The 16,632-nt window shown below is 45.5% G+C and overlaps 1 protein-coding gene across 1 annotated transcript; it reads right to left on the reverse strand.

Annotated features, from left to right (window-relative positions):
* Positions 1-304: 304 nt before the first annotated feature.
* LOC308663353 (uncharacterized protein) lies at positions 305-16,252 on the reverse strand (the record flags this gene model as incomplete). The annotated part of the gene is made up of 5 exons (XM_081319695.1): positions 305-664; positions 1,264-1,380; positions 5,917-6,062; positions 6,849-7,044; positions 16,211-16,252. The coding sequence occupies 5 exons, from the start codon at positions 16,250-16,252 to the stop codon at positions 314-316; spliced, it is 852 nt and encodes a 283-aa protein (XP_081175821.1). The 3' UTR covers positions 305-313.
* Positions 16,253-16,632: the final 380 nt, after the last annotated feature.

The following is a 16,632-nucleotide window of genomic DNA, read 5'->3' on the forward strand; positions in this document are numbered from 1 at the left end:
TGACCTTGATGGTTTTCTTGCAGACATTTCATTACCAAACTAGGTAACACTGTCAGTGTTACGACTGACGATTATGTTACCTAGTTTGCTAATGAAATGTCTGCCAGAAAACCACAAAGCTCAGAGAGCACTAAGGGCTCCACAGTTTAACTCTGAGCTACAAATATTCTCTTCTGTCTATACATCATTTTCATGAAAATATGGTCTTTGTTTAAGGAGGAGAGAAAAGGGGTTGATACTTATGTTAGATTTGCAGCCCACTTTTGCTCCATGAGATCAAAGTTGTATCTCTTCCGGGTTCTCTGTGCCGAAATCACTCTCTGAGCTGAGATATGGTGACTGGCTCAAAGTCACTCCACGAGGTCACCTCAGATGAAGGGAGCCTTTGATTATAGCAAGCAAAGAGAAAATCCTTACCAGGGGAACTGGCTTCTGTCCAAATCTCTTCGTAGTCATTGCTATCAACTATGTCACTGCCTTGTATGGATGTGGCCCTGATTTCTGTACTTTCCAAGCTCTTTCGGGAGTAGGTGCTACTGCTCGTCAGAAGATGGTGCTCTGGATGTTTGTTGTCATCCCCAGATATTCGTGATGCCACTAGTTCTTTTCTAGCATCTGCTGTTTGGGGTGTTTCTGCTGCAGTGCCCTCTCCATTTTCACCCTGCTGTAAGGGTGGAAACGCATAAGAGTCAGAAGTTAATCACAAGTCTCTCCGTGCTTGGAGAAGAGGATCAGGCTGAGGAATGGCTGGGTACTCCTGTACAGGTAGCCCTCGACTTACAATTGTAATGTAACCTGCCCATTAAGCTCATAAGTCGTGACAGTTGTAAGAAGCAGGTCACCCACGTGACTGACCCACTTTTACAGTCTCTTTTGCAATAGTTGCTAAACTAGTGCTATGGTTTACTGAAGTAAATGCTGTTTTTTGGCAAAAAAAGGCATAAAACAGAGTCATATGCCATGTGACACTGCACCGTGGTTGATAAGTGAACCCATTGTTCGCAGTGGCACAATTTTGCTAAACTGTTGTAAAATATGGTCATGCAACCACAGGGTGCTGCAAATGGCTGTGTTACCAAGTGCTCAAAATGCGATCATGTGACTAGACGGGGTGCGTGCAGTGACCGTCAGAACTTTGAAGCAGGGTCATACTTAACTTTTTCCAGGTAGATCAAGTCAAGGTCTACCTGTAAACAGTGGCTGTGCAGGGTTTGAGCCCAGGCACATGTTGCTAAGACAAGGCAATGTGCTTAAAAAAAATACCGTTGAAACTGGATCTTCCTTCAGCATCAGTGCACCATCTTTCTCCTCGTACTCCAGATCACCCTCGGTGTCATTCTGCGACTTATACTCCTCACTGTCACTTTCTGATTTGGTGGGCTGGTAGAAAAGAAATATATTTACAAGACCTGTTCTCCGAAAAAAAGTTCAAATCACTCAACTGCACAAGCAAACAGTGTATAGTAGTAGTAGTCCTTCAGGAAAGGGCGGTATATAAATTTAATAAAATAAAATAAATAAAATAAATAGTAGTAACTAAGTAGGAACATGTGGAATTTTTGGTGCTGTGCGAGTTTGGTTGTTTACTTGCAGATGTTTCATTACCCAGCTGGGTAGCCTCAACCTTGAACAACATTCTCTTCTTTTAATAGTAACATGTTATTCCTGCCACCAATTCATAAAAAAGTCCAAACTGTATATGTATTTAATAACAACATTGGAAGGGACCTTGGTCCCTTCTAGTCCAACCCCCTGCTCAGGCAGGAAACCCTATACCATTACAGACAAATGGCTGTCCAGTCACTTCTTAAAAACTTCCAGTGTTGGAGCATTCACAGCTTCTGGAGGCAGGTTGTTCCACTGATTAATTGTTCTAACTGTAAATTAATCATTTATTTCTCTTCAAGAAAATAAGGTGTCTCAGTTTGGATTCAAATGTTCTGCTATCCCAGGGTTTGCTAAAGAAATCACAGTTGGCTGATCTTCGTACACAGTGCTAAGCCAAAATATTAAAAACATGTTAATGCAGAGCAATTTATAAACCAGGCATGAATTAAATGCTTGGGTATGGGACTATGCCAGAAAATTGGGGCTACTTACCTGTGTTTGCACATTTTACCAACTCATAGGATGCTTAATCATAGTGTACTGAATTGACCCAATTGTCCAAGTACACACAACCAGAATAAGCTGATCATCTACTGGCTGGGTTTGTGGAACATAATCCACAATTTACAGCTGAGCATAATGCTCTTTCTAAATACTTCAGTAACTTTCATTTAGAATTACAGGTAGTCCTCGATGTACAACCACTTGTTTACTGACCGTTCAAAGTTACAATGACACTGAACAAAGTGATTTACAACAGGTCTTTCCATTTACAACTGTCACAGCATCCCCAGGTTCACATGATCAAAAGTCAGGTGCTTGGAACCAGTGTGTATTCACAACGGTTGCAGAATCCTGGGATCATGAGATCACCATTTGCAAATTTCCCAGCCAGCTCTGGACAAGCAAAGTTGGAAAGTCAGATTCACTAAAGGACCACATAATTTACTTAGTGATTTGCTTAACAACCAAGGTTGTAAAGAAAGATTGCAAAATCAGGCATGACTCATTTAACAGCCACCTTGTTTATCAACAGAAATTCTGGTCGATTTGTGGCTCTAAGTTATAGTTATAGTTATAGTTTATTTGATTTATATACCGCCCTTCTCCTTGGTGGGACTCAGGGCGGTTCACAGGGCATACATAAGAAACACTATACAAAAATTAAAAAGAATTAAATCCATGCCCAATTAAAACAGAAGTACAGATTAAAAACAATTAAAAACCCATAATCCCCCATCAGGCCAGACCAGCTAATTCGAACAGATGGGTCTTCAGGCCCCGACGGAAAGTTCGAAGGTCTGGTGCCATCCGGAGCTCCACCGGCAATTGATTCCATAAAGCCGGAGCCCCCACAGAGAAGGCCCTCCCCCTGGGGGCCACCAGTCGACATTCCCTGACTGGCGGCACCCTGAGGAGGCCCTCTCTGTGGGAACGCACAGGGCGGAGGGAAGTCGATGCCGGCAGCAGGTGGTCCCTGAGGTAACCCGGACCCATGCCATGTAGGGCCTTAAAGATCGTAACCAACACCTTGAACCTCACCCGAAAGACAACTGGTAACCAATGCAGCTCGCGGAGCAAAGGTGTAACATGGGAGTACCGGGAAACTCCCAAGACAACTCTCGCGGCCGCATTCTGTACCAGTTGGAGCCTCCGAGTGGTCTTCAAGGGAAGCCCCATGTAGAGAGCATTACAGTAGTCAAGGCGAGAGGTCACGAGCGCATGAGTGACTGTACACAGGGCATCCCGGTTCAGATAGGGCCGCAACTGGCGCACCAGGCGAACCTGGGCGAAAGCCCCCCTAGTCACGGCCACTATATGCTCTTCCAAAGTAAGCCGTGAATCTAGAAGGACTCCCAAGTTGCGAGCCCTATCCACGGGGGGTAAGAGCTCACCCCCCATAGAAAGAGATGGAACATTTGGAATGTCCCGGGATGCCGGAATGCACAGCCACTCAGTCTTGTCAGGGTTGAGCTGAAGTCTGTTCCTCCCCATCCAGACCCGAACCGCCTCCAGGCAACGGGACATCACGGCGAGGGCATCACTGGGGTGGTTTGGGGTCGAAAAGAAAAGTTGGGTATCATCGGCATACTGATGATACCCAACTCCAAAACCACGAATGATCTCACCCAGCGGTTTCATATAGATGTTGAACAGGAGAGGCGAGAGAACCGACCCCTGAGGAACTCCACAAACGAGAGACCTAGGGGCCGATCTCTGCCCCCCTGCCAACACCGACTCCGAGCGTCCCAGGAGATAGGAGGAGAACCACTGAAGAACTGTGCCTCCCACTCCCAATCCCCTGAGACGCCGCAGCAAGATACCATGGTCGATGGTATCGAAAGCCGCTGAGAGGTCTAATAGGACTAGGACAGAGGAATGTCCCCTATCCCGCGCCCTCCAGAGATCATTCACCAGAGCGACCAATGCCGTCTCCGTGCTGTACCCGGGCCTGAAACCCGATTGGTAGGGGTCCAGATAATCCGCTTCATCCAGGACCAGAGGGAGCTGATGCGCCACCACACTCTCAACAACCTTCGCAAGAAAGCGAAGGTTGGAGACTGGACGAAAGTTGTTCAAAACGGCTGGGTCCAGGGCAGGCTTCTTGAGGAGAGGTCTCACCACCGCCTCCTTCAAGACGGTGGGGAAATAACCCTCACTCAAAGAAGCAGATATAACCGCCTGGAGCCAGCCTCGTGTCCTCTCCCTAGCTGCATAAACCAGCCAGGAAGGGCACGGGTCCAACAAACATGTGGAGGAGCTCAGCCTCCCCATAATCCTGTCCACTTCATCAGGGGTCACAGAATCAAACTCTTCCCAGATAACATTGACAAGACCGCCCGTGTCCTGATCGCCTGACTCTGCCCAGCTGGAGTCCAAACCGGTCCGAATCCGAGCGATTTTATCCGACAGATGATGACTAAATTCCTCGGCACGACCTTGCAAGGGATCCTCCCTCACCTCCTGATTGAGAAGTGAGCGAGTCACCCTAAACAAGGCGGCCGGGCGATTATCTGCGGACGCGATGAGGGTGGAGAAGTAATTACACCTCGCCACCCTCATCGCTGCGAGATAAGACCTAATATAGGTTCTTAACCGCAACCGGTCGGGTTCGGATCGGCTAGACCTCCAGCAGCTCTCTAGGCCCCGTTTCCGGCGCTTCATCTCCCGGAGCTCCGCGGAAAACCATGGAGCTCGCTGGGATCTGCGCCGGGTCAGGGGCCGCAAGGGTACAACCCGGTCAAGTGCCTCAGTGGCTGCCCTTCCCCAGGCTTCCACTAAGGCATCAGCCGAGCTGTGAGCAGTGGAGGCAGGTGGGGACCCCAGCGCCGCTTGGAATCTATCAGGATCCATTAAGCGTCTGGGGCGGTACCATCTAATTGGCTCCGTACCCCCACGGCGGGGGGTGGCAAAGCGGAAGACCAGCCGCAGGAGATGATGATCGGTCCATGACAGGGGCATAATAAATGGAGAGCCCCCACCTAGATCATCCAACCACCGTCTAGATAAAAAAATCAGGTCAAGGGTGTGGCCTCCCTCATGAGTTGGCTCTGAAATTACTTGCGTCAGGTCCATGGCCGCCATGGAAGCCATGAACTCCCGAGCTAGCTCAGATGAACCTCCCAGGGATGGTAGATTGAAGTCTCCCAAAACTATAAGTTTGGGAAACTCAACCACCAAACCCGAGAGGATATCGAGCAGCTCGGGCAGGGCTGCCGCTGTGAAACTAGGCGAAATGTACACCAGCAGCAAGCCCAACTGCGCCCCAGGACCAAATCTCATGAAGAGAGACTCACACCCGACTATCTGAGAAACGGTGGCCTCCCGCGGACATAAGGTCTCCCTAATGGTGACTACCTGTACAAAAAAAAATCATTTTGCTAGTGTTGTTCTCTGCTCAATTATTTCCCATATAACTGTAAAGAGTGTGGGGGATATTCTCAGACAGCTGTTATACAGCAGATACAACCCATTTCTTCTACAAAATGGCACACTTATTAAAAACAGGCAGAAAATGCAAGAAAACAGATTTCTAAATTTATACTTTTTTCTGGTTTCCCTGATTACACCTGTGAAATAAACATTTTTATTGCAATCCGAATCTGAAGTGCGAGAGAGGCTGATGAAGACTTTGTGTCTGAAGGGCCCCTACTACAAAATTCTGCCAGGGAGCCTCAGGAGAAAAGGATTGAGGGCCTTCAACATTATTTCCCACCTTGCTGGAGACTCTCAGATGGGCCTTAGAAGCAAAGGATGTTGGGTAGCAGCGTTCTTTGGCTGGAGCCAGGACTTTTAGGGTCATAGTACCTCATAGGTGAGATCCTGTGAATCATCATTATCTGGAAGGTCTTTCAGGATTGTATCTATCCAACACTGGGGGTCATCCAGCTCAGCATCTTTCTTCTTCCTTTTACTCCCCCTCTTAGAAGGCGTGCAAGGTGATTTCAATGACTCTGCAAGGGAAGAAAAAGAGTGCTGTGGGGCTGGCAAACACAGGGGTGATTTCTGCACCCACTGATGTCCCAAAGGAAGGCTAAGGAAAGAACCTACTGGGTAAAATCAAAAGGATGTCACACTGGATCAAAAACAGTTGGGCCTAGACTTTGTTACTCCATCATCCAGAAGAGCCTGGTCCAGCAGAGGACACAAATGGGCAATCTTTGCCTTTAAGTGTCTATGGAGATTCTCAGTTATCCAGGTCATAGTTATCCCAAAGGTGCTTTTTCACAAGGCAACTGGACTTTGTTTTTCTTTGAACATGTTTTGTTTCTCATCCAAGAATCTTCTTCAGCTCTGACTGGACAGTGGGGAATGGAAGGATTTATATTCCTTGCAGACATTCCTTCCATTCCCCACCATCCAAGTCAAAGCTGAAGAATATTGTTGGACGAGAAGAAAAACAAGGAAGTCCAGTCGCCTTGTGAAAAAGCAACTTTGCGATGGAAAACCTCAGCTTTACAAAAGTCAAAAGACTAGAGCAGGGGTCTTCAAACCTGGCCCTTTTATGACTTGTGGACTCCACTTGTGCCTACCCCTGGACTAGTCCAAGCAGCCATCAGGATTGTGTACATTCCAGATGAAGGAAAAAAAGCAGGCTGTTGATGTGGCGTTGCTGACTATCCCAACCTTATTTAGCTTACAAATTATTGGTTACACTTTTTAGCATTTCTAGAGTTTGGAAAAAGGAGGAGGAAAAGAAAACCATATCCCATTTCCCCACTGGTCTTTTATTGACTTACCTTCAGCTTCAATACTCTGGCACACGGTATGTAAAAAGCCAAGGGCCAACTGAATTCGGACTGGGATGATGGCAAAGAGGATCTGAGCCACTGTACCCAGACGCTTCATGGCCGGCTGGCGCTTGTTGTCGTCACGAGGTTTCACTGTAAACAGGCAACGAAGCAAACAACACCACCCCCTGAAGAGCCACCGTAGCTGAACAGTAAGGAAACAAAAATGTGTGTGAATAATACGCCAGTCTTGCTAGATGACCGCAAGAAGAAAAGCAAAGTGCCCAAATTTTAAAATGGGCAGGATTTTAGAGAATTAAGCCAAGGAGGAATTTTTTGATCCCAAATTCCTCCTTAGCCAAGCAGGTATATCTGCAAATTCCCCAAGCCACAGTCCTTCATCTTGAACAATCACGGCTATGCTGTATGAATAAGCAAGGATAAAGGTAAAGGTAAAGGTTCCCCCGCACATGCGTGCTAGTCGTTTCCAACTCTAGGGGCCGGTGCTGATCTCCATTTCAAAGCCGAAGAGTCAGCGTTTGTCCGAGGATGTCTCCGTGGTCATGTGGCCAGCATGACTAGACGCCAAAGGCGCACGGAACGCTGTTACCTTCCCACCGTAGTGGTTCCTATTTTTGTACTTGCATTTTTACGTGCTTTCGAACTGCTAGGTTGGCAGAAGCTGGGATGAGTAACAGGCGCTCACTCTGTTATGCGGCACTCGGGATTCGACCCACCAAACTGCCGATCTTCTGATCGACAAGCTCAGCGTCCTAACCCACTGAGCCACCGCGTCCCTTGAGTAAGCAAGGATACTATCCTGTTAATCTGAATTCTAATCTTTCCCATGAAGGAGTCTTGCTAGATCAGACAAAGACATCCTGTTGCCCATCTCTAGGAAGTTTACAATGTGACAGCAACAGTTTTTCTGTGAAACCATTAACTTGACATTCAGAGATCAATGGCTGTGTTCAAACCCTGCTTATTCAGGCTGTACTGAATAAACCATATTGCCTGGCTTCACATCAGTATGTTTTACAAATCGCCAAAGCTGTATTCACAAATCATCACTCAGCAAAACATTATCACTTAGCAAAATGTGCAAACCCAAACAATTCATCCTGTTTTTTTAAAAAAAACAAGCCATTTCTTCTAGTAGCTGTCAGCTCCTGCAAGAGACAGAGATCTAAATGAAAACATCTTGGGAACCTTCATTTGAGAACATGCAGGGAAGGAGATTTACTATTTTCCTTAGAATTTAAGTCCATTGCCAAACTTTATTACTATTACAATCCATCTCCCCCACCCCAGAATTCAGCTGGACCTTTCTCTAATTTAAGTCTATTATTCTGTGTCCTGCACTTGGGATAATAAAAAACAAGCCTTGTTTGTATGATCCATTCAAGAAATATCCCATTTCTCCTTTCCCCCCTAATCTCCCCACTATTTGCAAACAAAGAGCAGTTACAACCCAACATAAGGGACAGGTATGTGTGTTTAAGTTCAAGTGAGCCGTGGTGATCAAGGTATTTGCAAATTATAAAAGGCAATTAGCATAGAAAAAGACAAATCTGGTTTCTCTCTATAACTCTCATTCTAAATTTACTTTGTTCAGAAACTCTGTGGAAGCAAAAGGATTTTGAAGAGGCAAAATGGAAAGAATATTGATGCTTTTGAACTTTGGTGTTGGAGAAGACTCCCGAGACAAGAAAACCAACCAATGGGTCATTGAATAAATCAGCCCAGAGTTCTCCCTTCAGGCACGAATGACCTGGCTCAGATTATCCTACTTTATTAAACAAAGACCCAGATATCTCTGGAGAAGTTCCAAGGCTGGGAAAGGTGGAAGGTTTCCAGAAGAGGATGACCAGCAACAATTGTGGATTGACCCAGTTACAGTGGTGAAAAGTGCACTGTTGGTAATCTTAAAAGGCCAGGGTGGGGACAGATCATTTGGACAAAATGCACATGGTCACAAACAGTGAACCATCACTTGATGCCATGTACAGGTAGTCTTTGACCTAGGACCACAACTGAGCCCCGCATTTTTGTTGCTAAGTGAGACATTTGTTATGTGAGTTTCCCCCCATTTTACAACCGTTCTTGGCACAGTTGTTAAGTGAATGACGGCAGTTTGTTAAAAGTTAGTAATCCGGTTGTAAAATGAATCTGGCTTCCCCATTGACTTTGCTTGTCAGCAGGTCTCAAAATATGATCACATGACCCCAGGACACGGCAACTACCCTAAATATGAGCCAGTTGCCAAGCATCTAAATATTAATCACACAATGGGGATGCTGCAATGGTCCTAAAGTGTGGAAAATGGTCATAAATCACTTTTTCCAGTGCCATTGTAACTTTGAATGCTCACTAACCCAAAAGGTTGCAAGCCGAGAACTACCTGTAGTCAATCAAGCGTCTCAGGGGATTGGGAGTGGGAGGCACGGTTTTTCAGTGGTTCTCCTCCTATCTCCTGGGACGCTCGCAGTCGGTGTTGGCAGGAGGGCAGAGGTCGACCGCGAGGCCTCTCGCTTGTGGAGTCCCTCAGGGGTCGGTCCTCTCGCCCCTTCTGTTCAACATCTACATGAAACCGCTGGGTGAGATCATTCGTGGTTTTGGAGTTGGGTACCATCAGTATGCTGATGATACCCAACTTTTCATTTCGACCCCAAACCACCCCAGTGATGCCCTCGACGTGATGTCCCGGTGCCTGGAGGCGGTCCGGGTCTGGATGGGGAGGAACAGGCTTCGTCTCAACCCTGACAAGACGGAGTGGCTGTGCGTACCGGCATCTCGGGATATTCAGGATATCCCACCCCTCATTATGGGGGGTGAGTCTTTACCTCCTGTAGATAGGGCTCGCAACTTGGGAGTCCTCCTAGACTCACAACTCTCCTTAGAAGATCATATTGTAGCTGTGACTAGGGGGGCGTCCGCCCAGGTTCGCCTGGTGCGCCAGTTGCGGCCCTATCTAGACCGGGATGCCTTGCGCACGGTCACTCATGCGCTCGTGACCTCTCGTCTTGATTACTGCAACGCTCTCTACATGGGGCTACCCTTGAAGACCACTCGGAGGCTCCAACTGGTACAGAATGCAGCCGCGAGAGTTGTATTGGGAGTCTCCCGATACTCCCGTGTTACACCTCTGCTCCGCGAGCTGCATTGGTTACCAGTTGTCTTCCGGGTGAGGTTCAAGGTGTTGGTAATGACCTACAAAGCCCTCCATGGCATGGGTCCAGAATACCTTGGGGAGCACCTGCAGCCGGCGTCAACTTCCCTCCGCCCAGTACGCTCCCACAGAGAGGGCCTCCTCAGGGTGCCGCCGGTCAAAGAATGCCGACTGGTGGCCCCCAGGGGGAGAGCGTTCTCTGTGGGTGCACCGGATTTATGGAACCATCTTCCGGTTGAGCTCCGGATGGCGCCCGATCTCCGCTCCTTCCGGCGCGACCTTAAAACCTATCTTTTTAAACAAGCTGGCCTGGCCTGATGGGACGGGGTGGGATTTTTATTAACGACTTCAATTTTAAACTTGTATTATTTCTGGGCATTGTTTAATTATGTTTTAATAATCTAATTTTAACTTTTGTATCTAATTTTTATGTATTGCCCTGTTCACCGCCCTGAGTCTCTTGAGAGAAGGGCGGTATATAAATTAAATTAATAAATAAATAAATAAATAATCTCAGATTCTTAAAATTTACCATCAGCTCTAGGATGCCCTGTAAAAGAACCCAACCCCAACTACGACACTCTTCAAATGTGTGGATTTTTAACTTTCAGAATTCCCTTGCCAGCCTGGCCATTGTTAAGAATTATGGGAGTTTGTTTATTTATTTATTTATTTAATTAATTGAATTTCTATACCGCCCTTCTCCCGAAGGACTCAGGGCGGTGTACAGGGCAATAAAAGTACTACATACAAAAGTTAAAAGTAAGATTAAATTAATTTAGCCCTAACAATAAATAGTTAAAAATACCCCAAACCCTAGACCAGGGTTGAAGTCCACACATCTGAAACATGCCCATCTTAGAGAAAACAGGGTAATCTAAAAGGCACGGCAGGGTTAGGCCCTTTTGCCAAGTGTCCAGCTTCCAGAAAATGGGGGCAAACATCCAGGAAACCCTAAAACAACAACAACAACAAAGTTATTTCTTACTAATTTTCCAAAACACCACCTAGGATACTGGCTGAAAATGCAAGCCTGACCAGAGATTGTTTTGTTGCCCCAAACTTCAACCTCTTCCCACTTTCTAGAGCAATTATTCCCCCCCCCCACAACACCACCACTGAAATCCAAGGGGGGGGGGCAACTTACCAGAAATTTCAGTGGGCTCAACCAGTCTATTTTAAAACATACTTTCCAGGAGGCTTCTGGGCTTTCTTTGAGGGGGAACGCAGAAATCTCCTAGAGGAGGAAGGAAATCAGCTGCTGACACAAAGACATTTAAGAAGCTTGCAAGCAATTACGTCTGATGATTCAGAACACCTGCTGGGTCAATGAGCCATTGCAAGCTATTTTGAGAGGGTGCAAAAAACGTACTCATTGTTCTGAATAATTTAGAGCAGTGTTTCTCAACCTTGGCAATTTAAGATGCATAGACTTCAACTCCCAGAATTCCCCAGCCAGCATGCTGGCTGGAGAATTCTGGGAGATGAAGTCCACACTACTTAAAATTGCCAAGGTTGAGAAACGTTGGTTTAGAGGGGGGGATTCCCCCCTCCCAAAAAAACCCAAAAGAGAATATAGAAGTTCTTCCTCCAACCCACTCAATTCCCCAGGCAGCGTTACTGGTTGTTTGTTGGAATGACTGATGAGAAGAATGTGCACTCTGCATATGCTTGATAGGTACCTTTGTTCCTCGAGGAGCGAAAATGCATTTCAGTGATCAACATCAGGGCCAATTCCAATTTTAAACTTTAAAAGTTACCAGATTCTTACCAGCTGTGCTATTATAAGTGACCTGATAAAAATTAAATACAGCTTTACAATTTTAATAACCAAAATACACAAATGACTAAAACCATGTCATGTGCCCCTCCATTTCTAGCCTTTAATATTTACAACAAGTTTAGCTTCCAATGAATCTAGTGATAATCTGGACCCAAGCAGCTTCTCCTGTAATCAGAAGAGGGAGCACTTTAGAAATGATTCTAAATTGTATTACAATTTTTAAAGGGACAGGTTGGTACTCAAAATATCTACTACTTAAATTGCACTTTTGCACATGCCACTTTTTTTTTAAAAAAAGCATCCTATTAACTCTTTTCCTCCTAATGTAGAGGGTGTTCTATTTAACTATTTAAGCTATTTAAGAATCCTCTTGCTAAAGAGAACACAACTTTTAGTATAAGGTAAAGCTTCAGACCCACATGTGAAGTTCCAAGTTTTTATTTTTTAAAAACAATAGTTTTATACCCCAGAGTGCATACAGTGGTCCCTCGACCACCCCTATGAAGGGGGTTGGGCTGAAAGTGTGACTGGCAGATAGTCACCTAAGAAGCAACCATGGTTGAATAGGAGGTCTTGAACCAGGGTCTCGCCCAATGGTGGGATTCAGCCGGTTTGCACCACTTCGGCAGAACCGGTAGCTAATTTTTTTGTTGCCCAGGCCCAGAATGGACTTGCAGAAACAGCATCCACACAGAGAACCGGTTGTTCACATATCTGAATCCCACCACTGGTCTCACCTCAGTCCAACATCTTCACAAATAGACCCAAATGGCTCTTGGGACTGCCCCAAATTCAGCCAATGAGCTCAATGGCTGAAAAAAATATTAGTACCTCTATCTCTCCATTCTTAGTTCATTACCTTCACCACTGCACCATTCTGGCTCTTGGGTGGAGAGGGAGGGACTACCCCAAATTCAGCCAATGAGCTTTGGTGGTTGAAGGAGGAACTTTTACCTGAGTGTCTCCATTCCTAGTCCAGCACCTTCCCCATCGTACTGAAATGTATTGGGCTTTGTTTTACTGATTGTATCACGTGGGTTTGATTGCTGGAAGGTTGCTTAAGCAGGGAACTGGCTAACGGCTCCCAGCTCCCCAGACAACCCACCTCCAGCGCCGCCATTGGCTGCTTCTAGGGCGGCAATAGGTTGCTTTAAACCTATTGGCCGCCACCTAGAGGCTCGGGTATAAATAGCTGCATTGGCATCCCTGTTCCCCAGTTCGGTTCCTGCAAGCAAATAAAGAATGTTCCTGACTGAACTCACTTGCCTCGTCTCTCAAGCAACAAACTCAGTACACAACAGTACCATCTTGGTTCTTGAACTGAGGGGGAACTAACTCACAGCCCTCCCCCCCCTCCCAGGAGCCTCTGTGGCTGCGGAGCAACAAGAACCTCAAATTCCTTGCTCTTAATTCAATACCTTCTCCTAACAGGCCTTGGGCTGAGAAAGAGGTTTTAATAATAGTAAAGTTGGAAGGGACCTTGGAGGCCATCTAGTCCAACCCCCTGCTCAGGCAGGAAACCCTATACCATTTCAGACAAATGGCTCTCCAGTCTCTTAAAAACTTCCAGTGTTGGAGCATTCACCGCTTCTGACGTTGACCCCAAATCCCTCTATGGGGCTTCCAGGTCCAGCAGGGGGCTTGAACCTAGATCTCACTACTCCTAGTCCAGCACCTTCCCCATTACAGCACCAGACTTTGGGGCCGAGAGGGAAAGACTAGCCCAAACCCTTCCCCTTCAACTCGAGCTCTAAGCATATACCAACAGCACCATTGTTTGCTGAAGTGCCTGTCACAAACTTCTTCTATTCTCCTCCCCAATAGTATAAATACAATAATAATACCTGGGACAAGGAACTTTTCCCCTTCTGCTCCATCGTAAAAAAACAAATCAAACAAAGTTGAAGCTTTCAATTGGGTTTAAATAGACCCAGCCCCAGGTGCAATCCTTCCAGTGTTAGTTAGCCAGCTTCACTTTGATCCTGATCCTCAAAATACTTAAGGATAGGTTGCAATAAAGGCGCTGCAAATAAGGGTTAGGTGTATACCAGGTGCTAAATTCTGAAATACTAACCCTTGTGAATGCAGCTGGGAGATCTTTAATTGGCTTATAATTAAGCAACCGTGCACAAGAATGTCTGAAATGTCTGACCTGCAATCAAACAGGGAAGGTGGTTTTAGTCTGATGGTTTATATAATCCTGAAGCTCTCTTCTGGGCTGTTGCATTTACGAAGTTTGGGCAGTGGAATATTATTTGGCTAGAGCAGGGGTCTTCAAACTTGGCCCTTTTATGACTTGTGGACTTCAACTCCCAGAATTCCTTAGCCAGCGTGCCTGGCTGAGGAATTCTGGAGTTGAAGTCCACAAGTCATAAAAGGGCCTAGTTTGAAGATCCCTGATTTAAGTCTTTGCTGAATATATTACATGCTGGAAGCAGTTGGCAATGGCTGTATGCAGATTGCCTAATTGCCTGCTGGTTCTATGAAAGTCTAATGATAGTGGGTATGTTTGCATGAAATATTTTGTGTGTGTTTTTCAATCAGTTTTTGATTCCTGTCTGCTGACGACAAATTCCTTCAGGTTTTTTTACAAGATTTGGGAAGTGGTTTACCATTGCCTCTTTCCTAGGGCTGAGAGGGAAGAACTGGCTTCATGCCTAAGGCAGGACAAGAATTCATATTTACCTGTGCTTTACTCCACCCAGATTTCTGAGTTCAAACATAATATTCTACATCTTAACTATCTCAGCTGCATTGTTTGACAACTAGAATAAAGGGAGTTGGGTAATTTAGAACTGAATACATTCTCTGAAAAAAAGGGTGAAGAATCCTTCCTTTTGGTTGAACTCAATTCCCGCTTTGGGAAGTACTAGCAACTTTTCTTTCTTTTTTTTTGCATATTTTAAATTCTATTTCTCGGTTACTTGAGATCCCACTCAGTAACTTAATCAGATAATAACCTCATCCTTTAGTAACTAACATTCACCTATCCACCCCGTCCAATGCCAGCCTGAAAAAAAAAAGAAATTTAAACCTAGATGTATTTTAGAAGTCATTTAGTGATGTTTGGGGGAAGATAAGAGTGGCAAGGAAAGCAAAAGGCCTCTAGGAGATTAATTTCTGAGCCTAGATCAGGGGTCTTCAAACTTTGGCCCTCTTATGACTTGTGGACTTCAACTTCCACAATTCCTCAACCAGGCACGCTGGCTGAAGAATTCTGGGAGTTGAAATCCACAAGTCATAAAAGGGCCAAGTTTGAAGACCCCTGGCCTAGATGAATCAGCTAGAGGCTTTCACTTGCCGAGTTTTCATGGGAATACAGCCCATTAAAAAACAATAGGTTTTGAAGATTGTTCCTAATCAAATACTTATTCATTATTCATTCATTTCAGTGATTTATAAATCTATGGAACGTCTGGCTTTCAAGACTACAGTTTACAATATTAAGAACCAATAAAAACATCCTTTTACTTATAAATCAAATTGCTAGAATAATGATCTCACAGCGACTCTAGATGGTATGCAAGATTAGAACAGGCATACAGTGTAAACCAGAGATATTAACATAGAGATGCATATGGGTAGCTCTTGACTCATTTAGTGACCGTTCAGAGTTAAGGTGGCATTGAAAAAAGTGACTTATGACCATTTTTCACACTGACCATTGCAGCATCCCCATGGTCACGTGATCAAAATTCAGATGCTTGGCAACTGGCTCATATTTATGACGGCTGCAGTGTCCCGGGGTCGTGTGATCCCCTTTTGCAGCCTTTTGACAAGCCAAGACATTGGGAAGCCGGATTCATTTAATACCGTGTTACTAACAATTGCAGTGATTCACTTAACAGCTGTGGAAATGTCGTAAAGTGGGGGCAAAATTCACTTAACAACTTTCTTGCTTAGCCACAGAAATTTTGGGCTCAGTTGTCATCATAAGTCGAGGACTAACTGTATTGGCATTTTGGGTTTGAGTTTTCTTCTTCTGGACTCCCTCGAAAGACTCACATTACCCACCCACCCCCATCTATCCTTGTAGGATTTATTTTTCATTGTCCGGAACAAGTTCTTACTCATTTGAGGAGCTGCTTCTGCTCCTCCTCATGCTCCTCCTGCTCCTCCATTAATGCACAAGGTCCGGTTTAGCTCTGAACTGGTTTTTGGTTAGGAATGTTTGCTGACCTTTAAGGATAATCCACCTTCCTGTTACATAAAACCCGTTCTTCCATTTCTTGCACTTTGGAACAATTGAAAACAGGTTGTGTTTTGTGACCTTTTGTGTGATATCCATTTTGGTATTTGAAAAATGGTTTCATGTCCTTGTTCAATTTTGTTCAAGTTGATTTCCTGGTGAAAAGAAGATTGGGGGTGTGTGTGTCACAGATCCTTTTCTAATTTTTTCCTGGTTTTGAAGTGACTCACCTTTTTTTCTTTGCTGACACCTCCTCCAGGCTTCTGGGCCATGTTCCACAATGCCGTTGTTGGTCTCTTTGCATCTTCTTGTGCCTGTCTCCAGGTGAAAAAACCCATCCTTCTCCTAGTTCATCTGCTTAAGCATCCCCTTGTAGACCATTTACCTTGAGAAAGCATAAAGGATGCAACTCGGCAGTTGGGGCACAGGGTGATAGGACTCCGCCTGCTTGCTGCAAGATGCACCATGCCTAAATGAGGAGCATCACAACTCCAGCACTTGGAGACACTCGGTGGCTGCAGACGTCACTGGAGCAAGGAGATCTGAAGCGAAGTGTATAAAAAGAGGCTGAGCTTCACAGAGAGAAGGTCAAATGGGCTGTGGAGCAGTCTGATGAGTCAGGAGGGACGGCTGGCAAGAATCTGTGATTTTT

Source organism: Vipera berus, assembly GCF_964194415.1.
Source record: "Vipera berus genome assembly, chromosome: 1".
NCBI classification, from domain to species: domain Eukaryota; kingdom Metazoa; phylum Chordata; class Lepidosauria; order Squamata; family Viperidae; genus Vipera; species Vipera berus.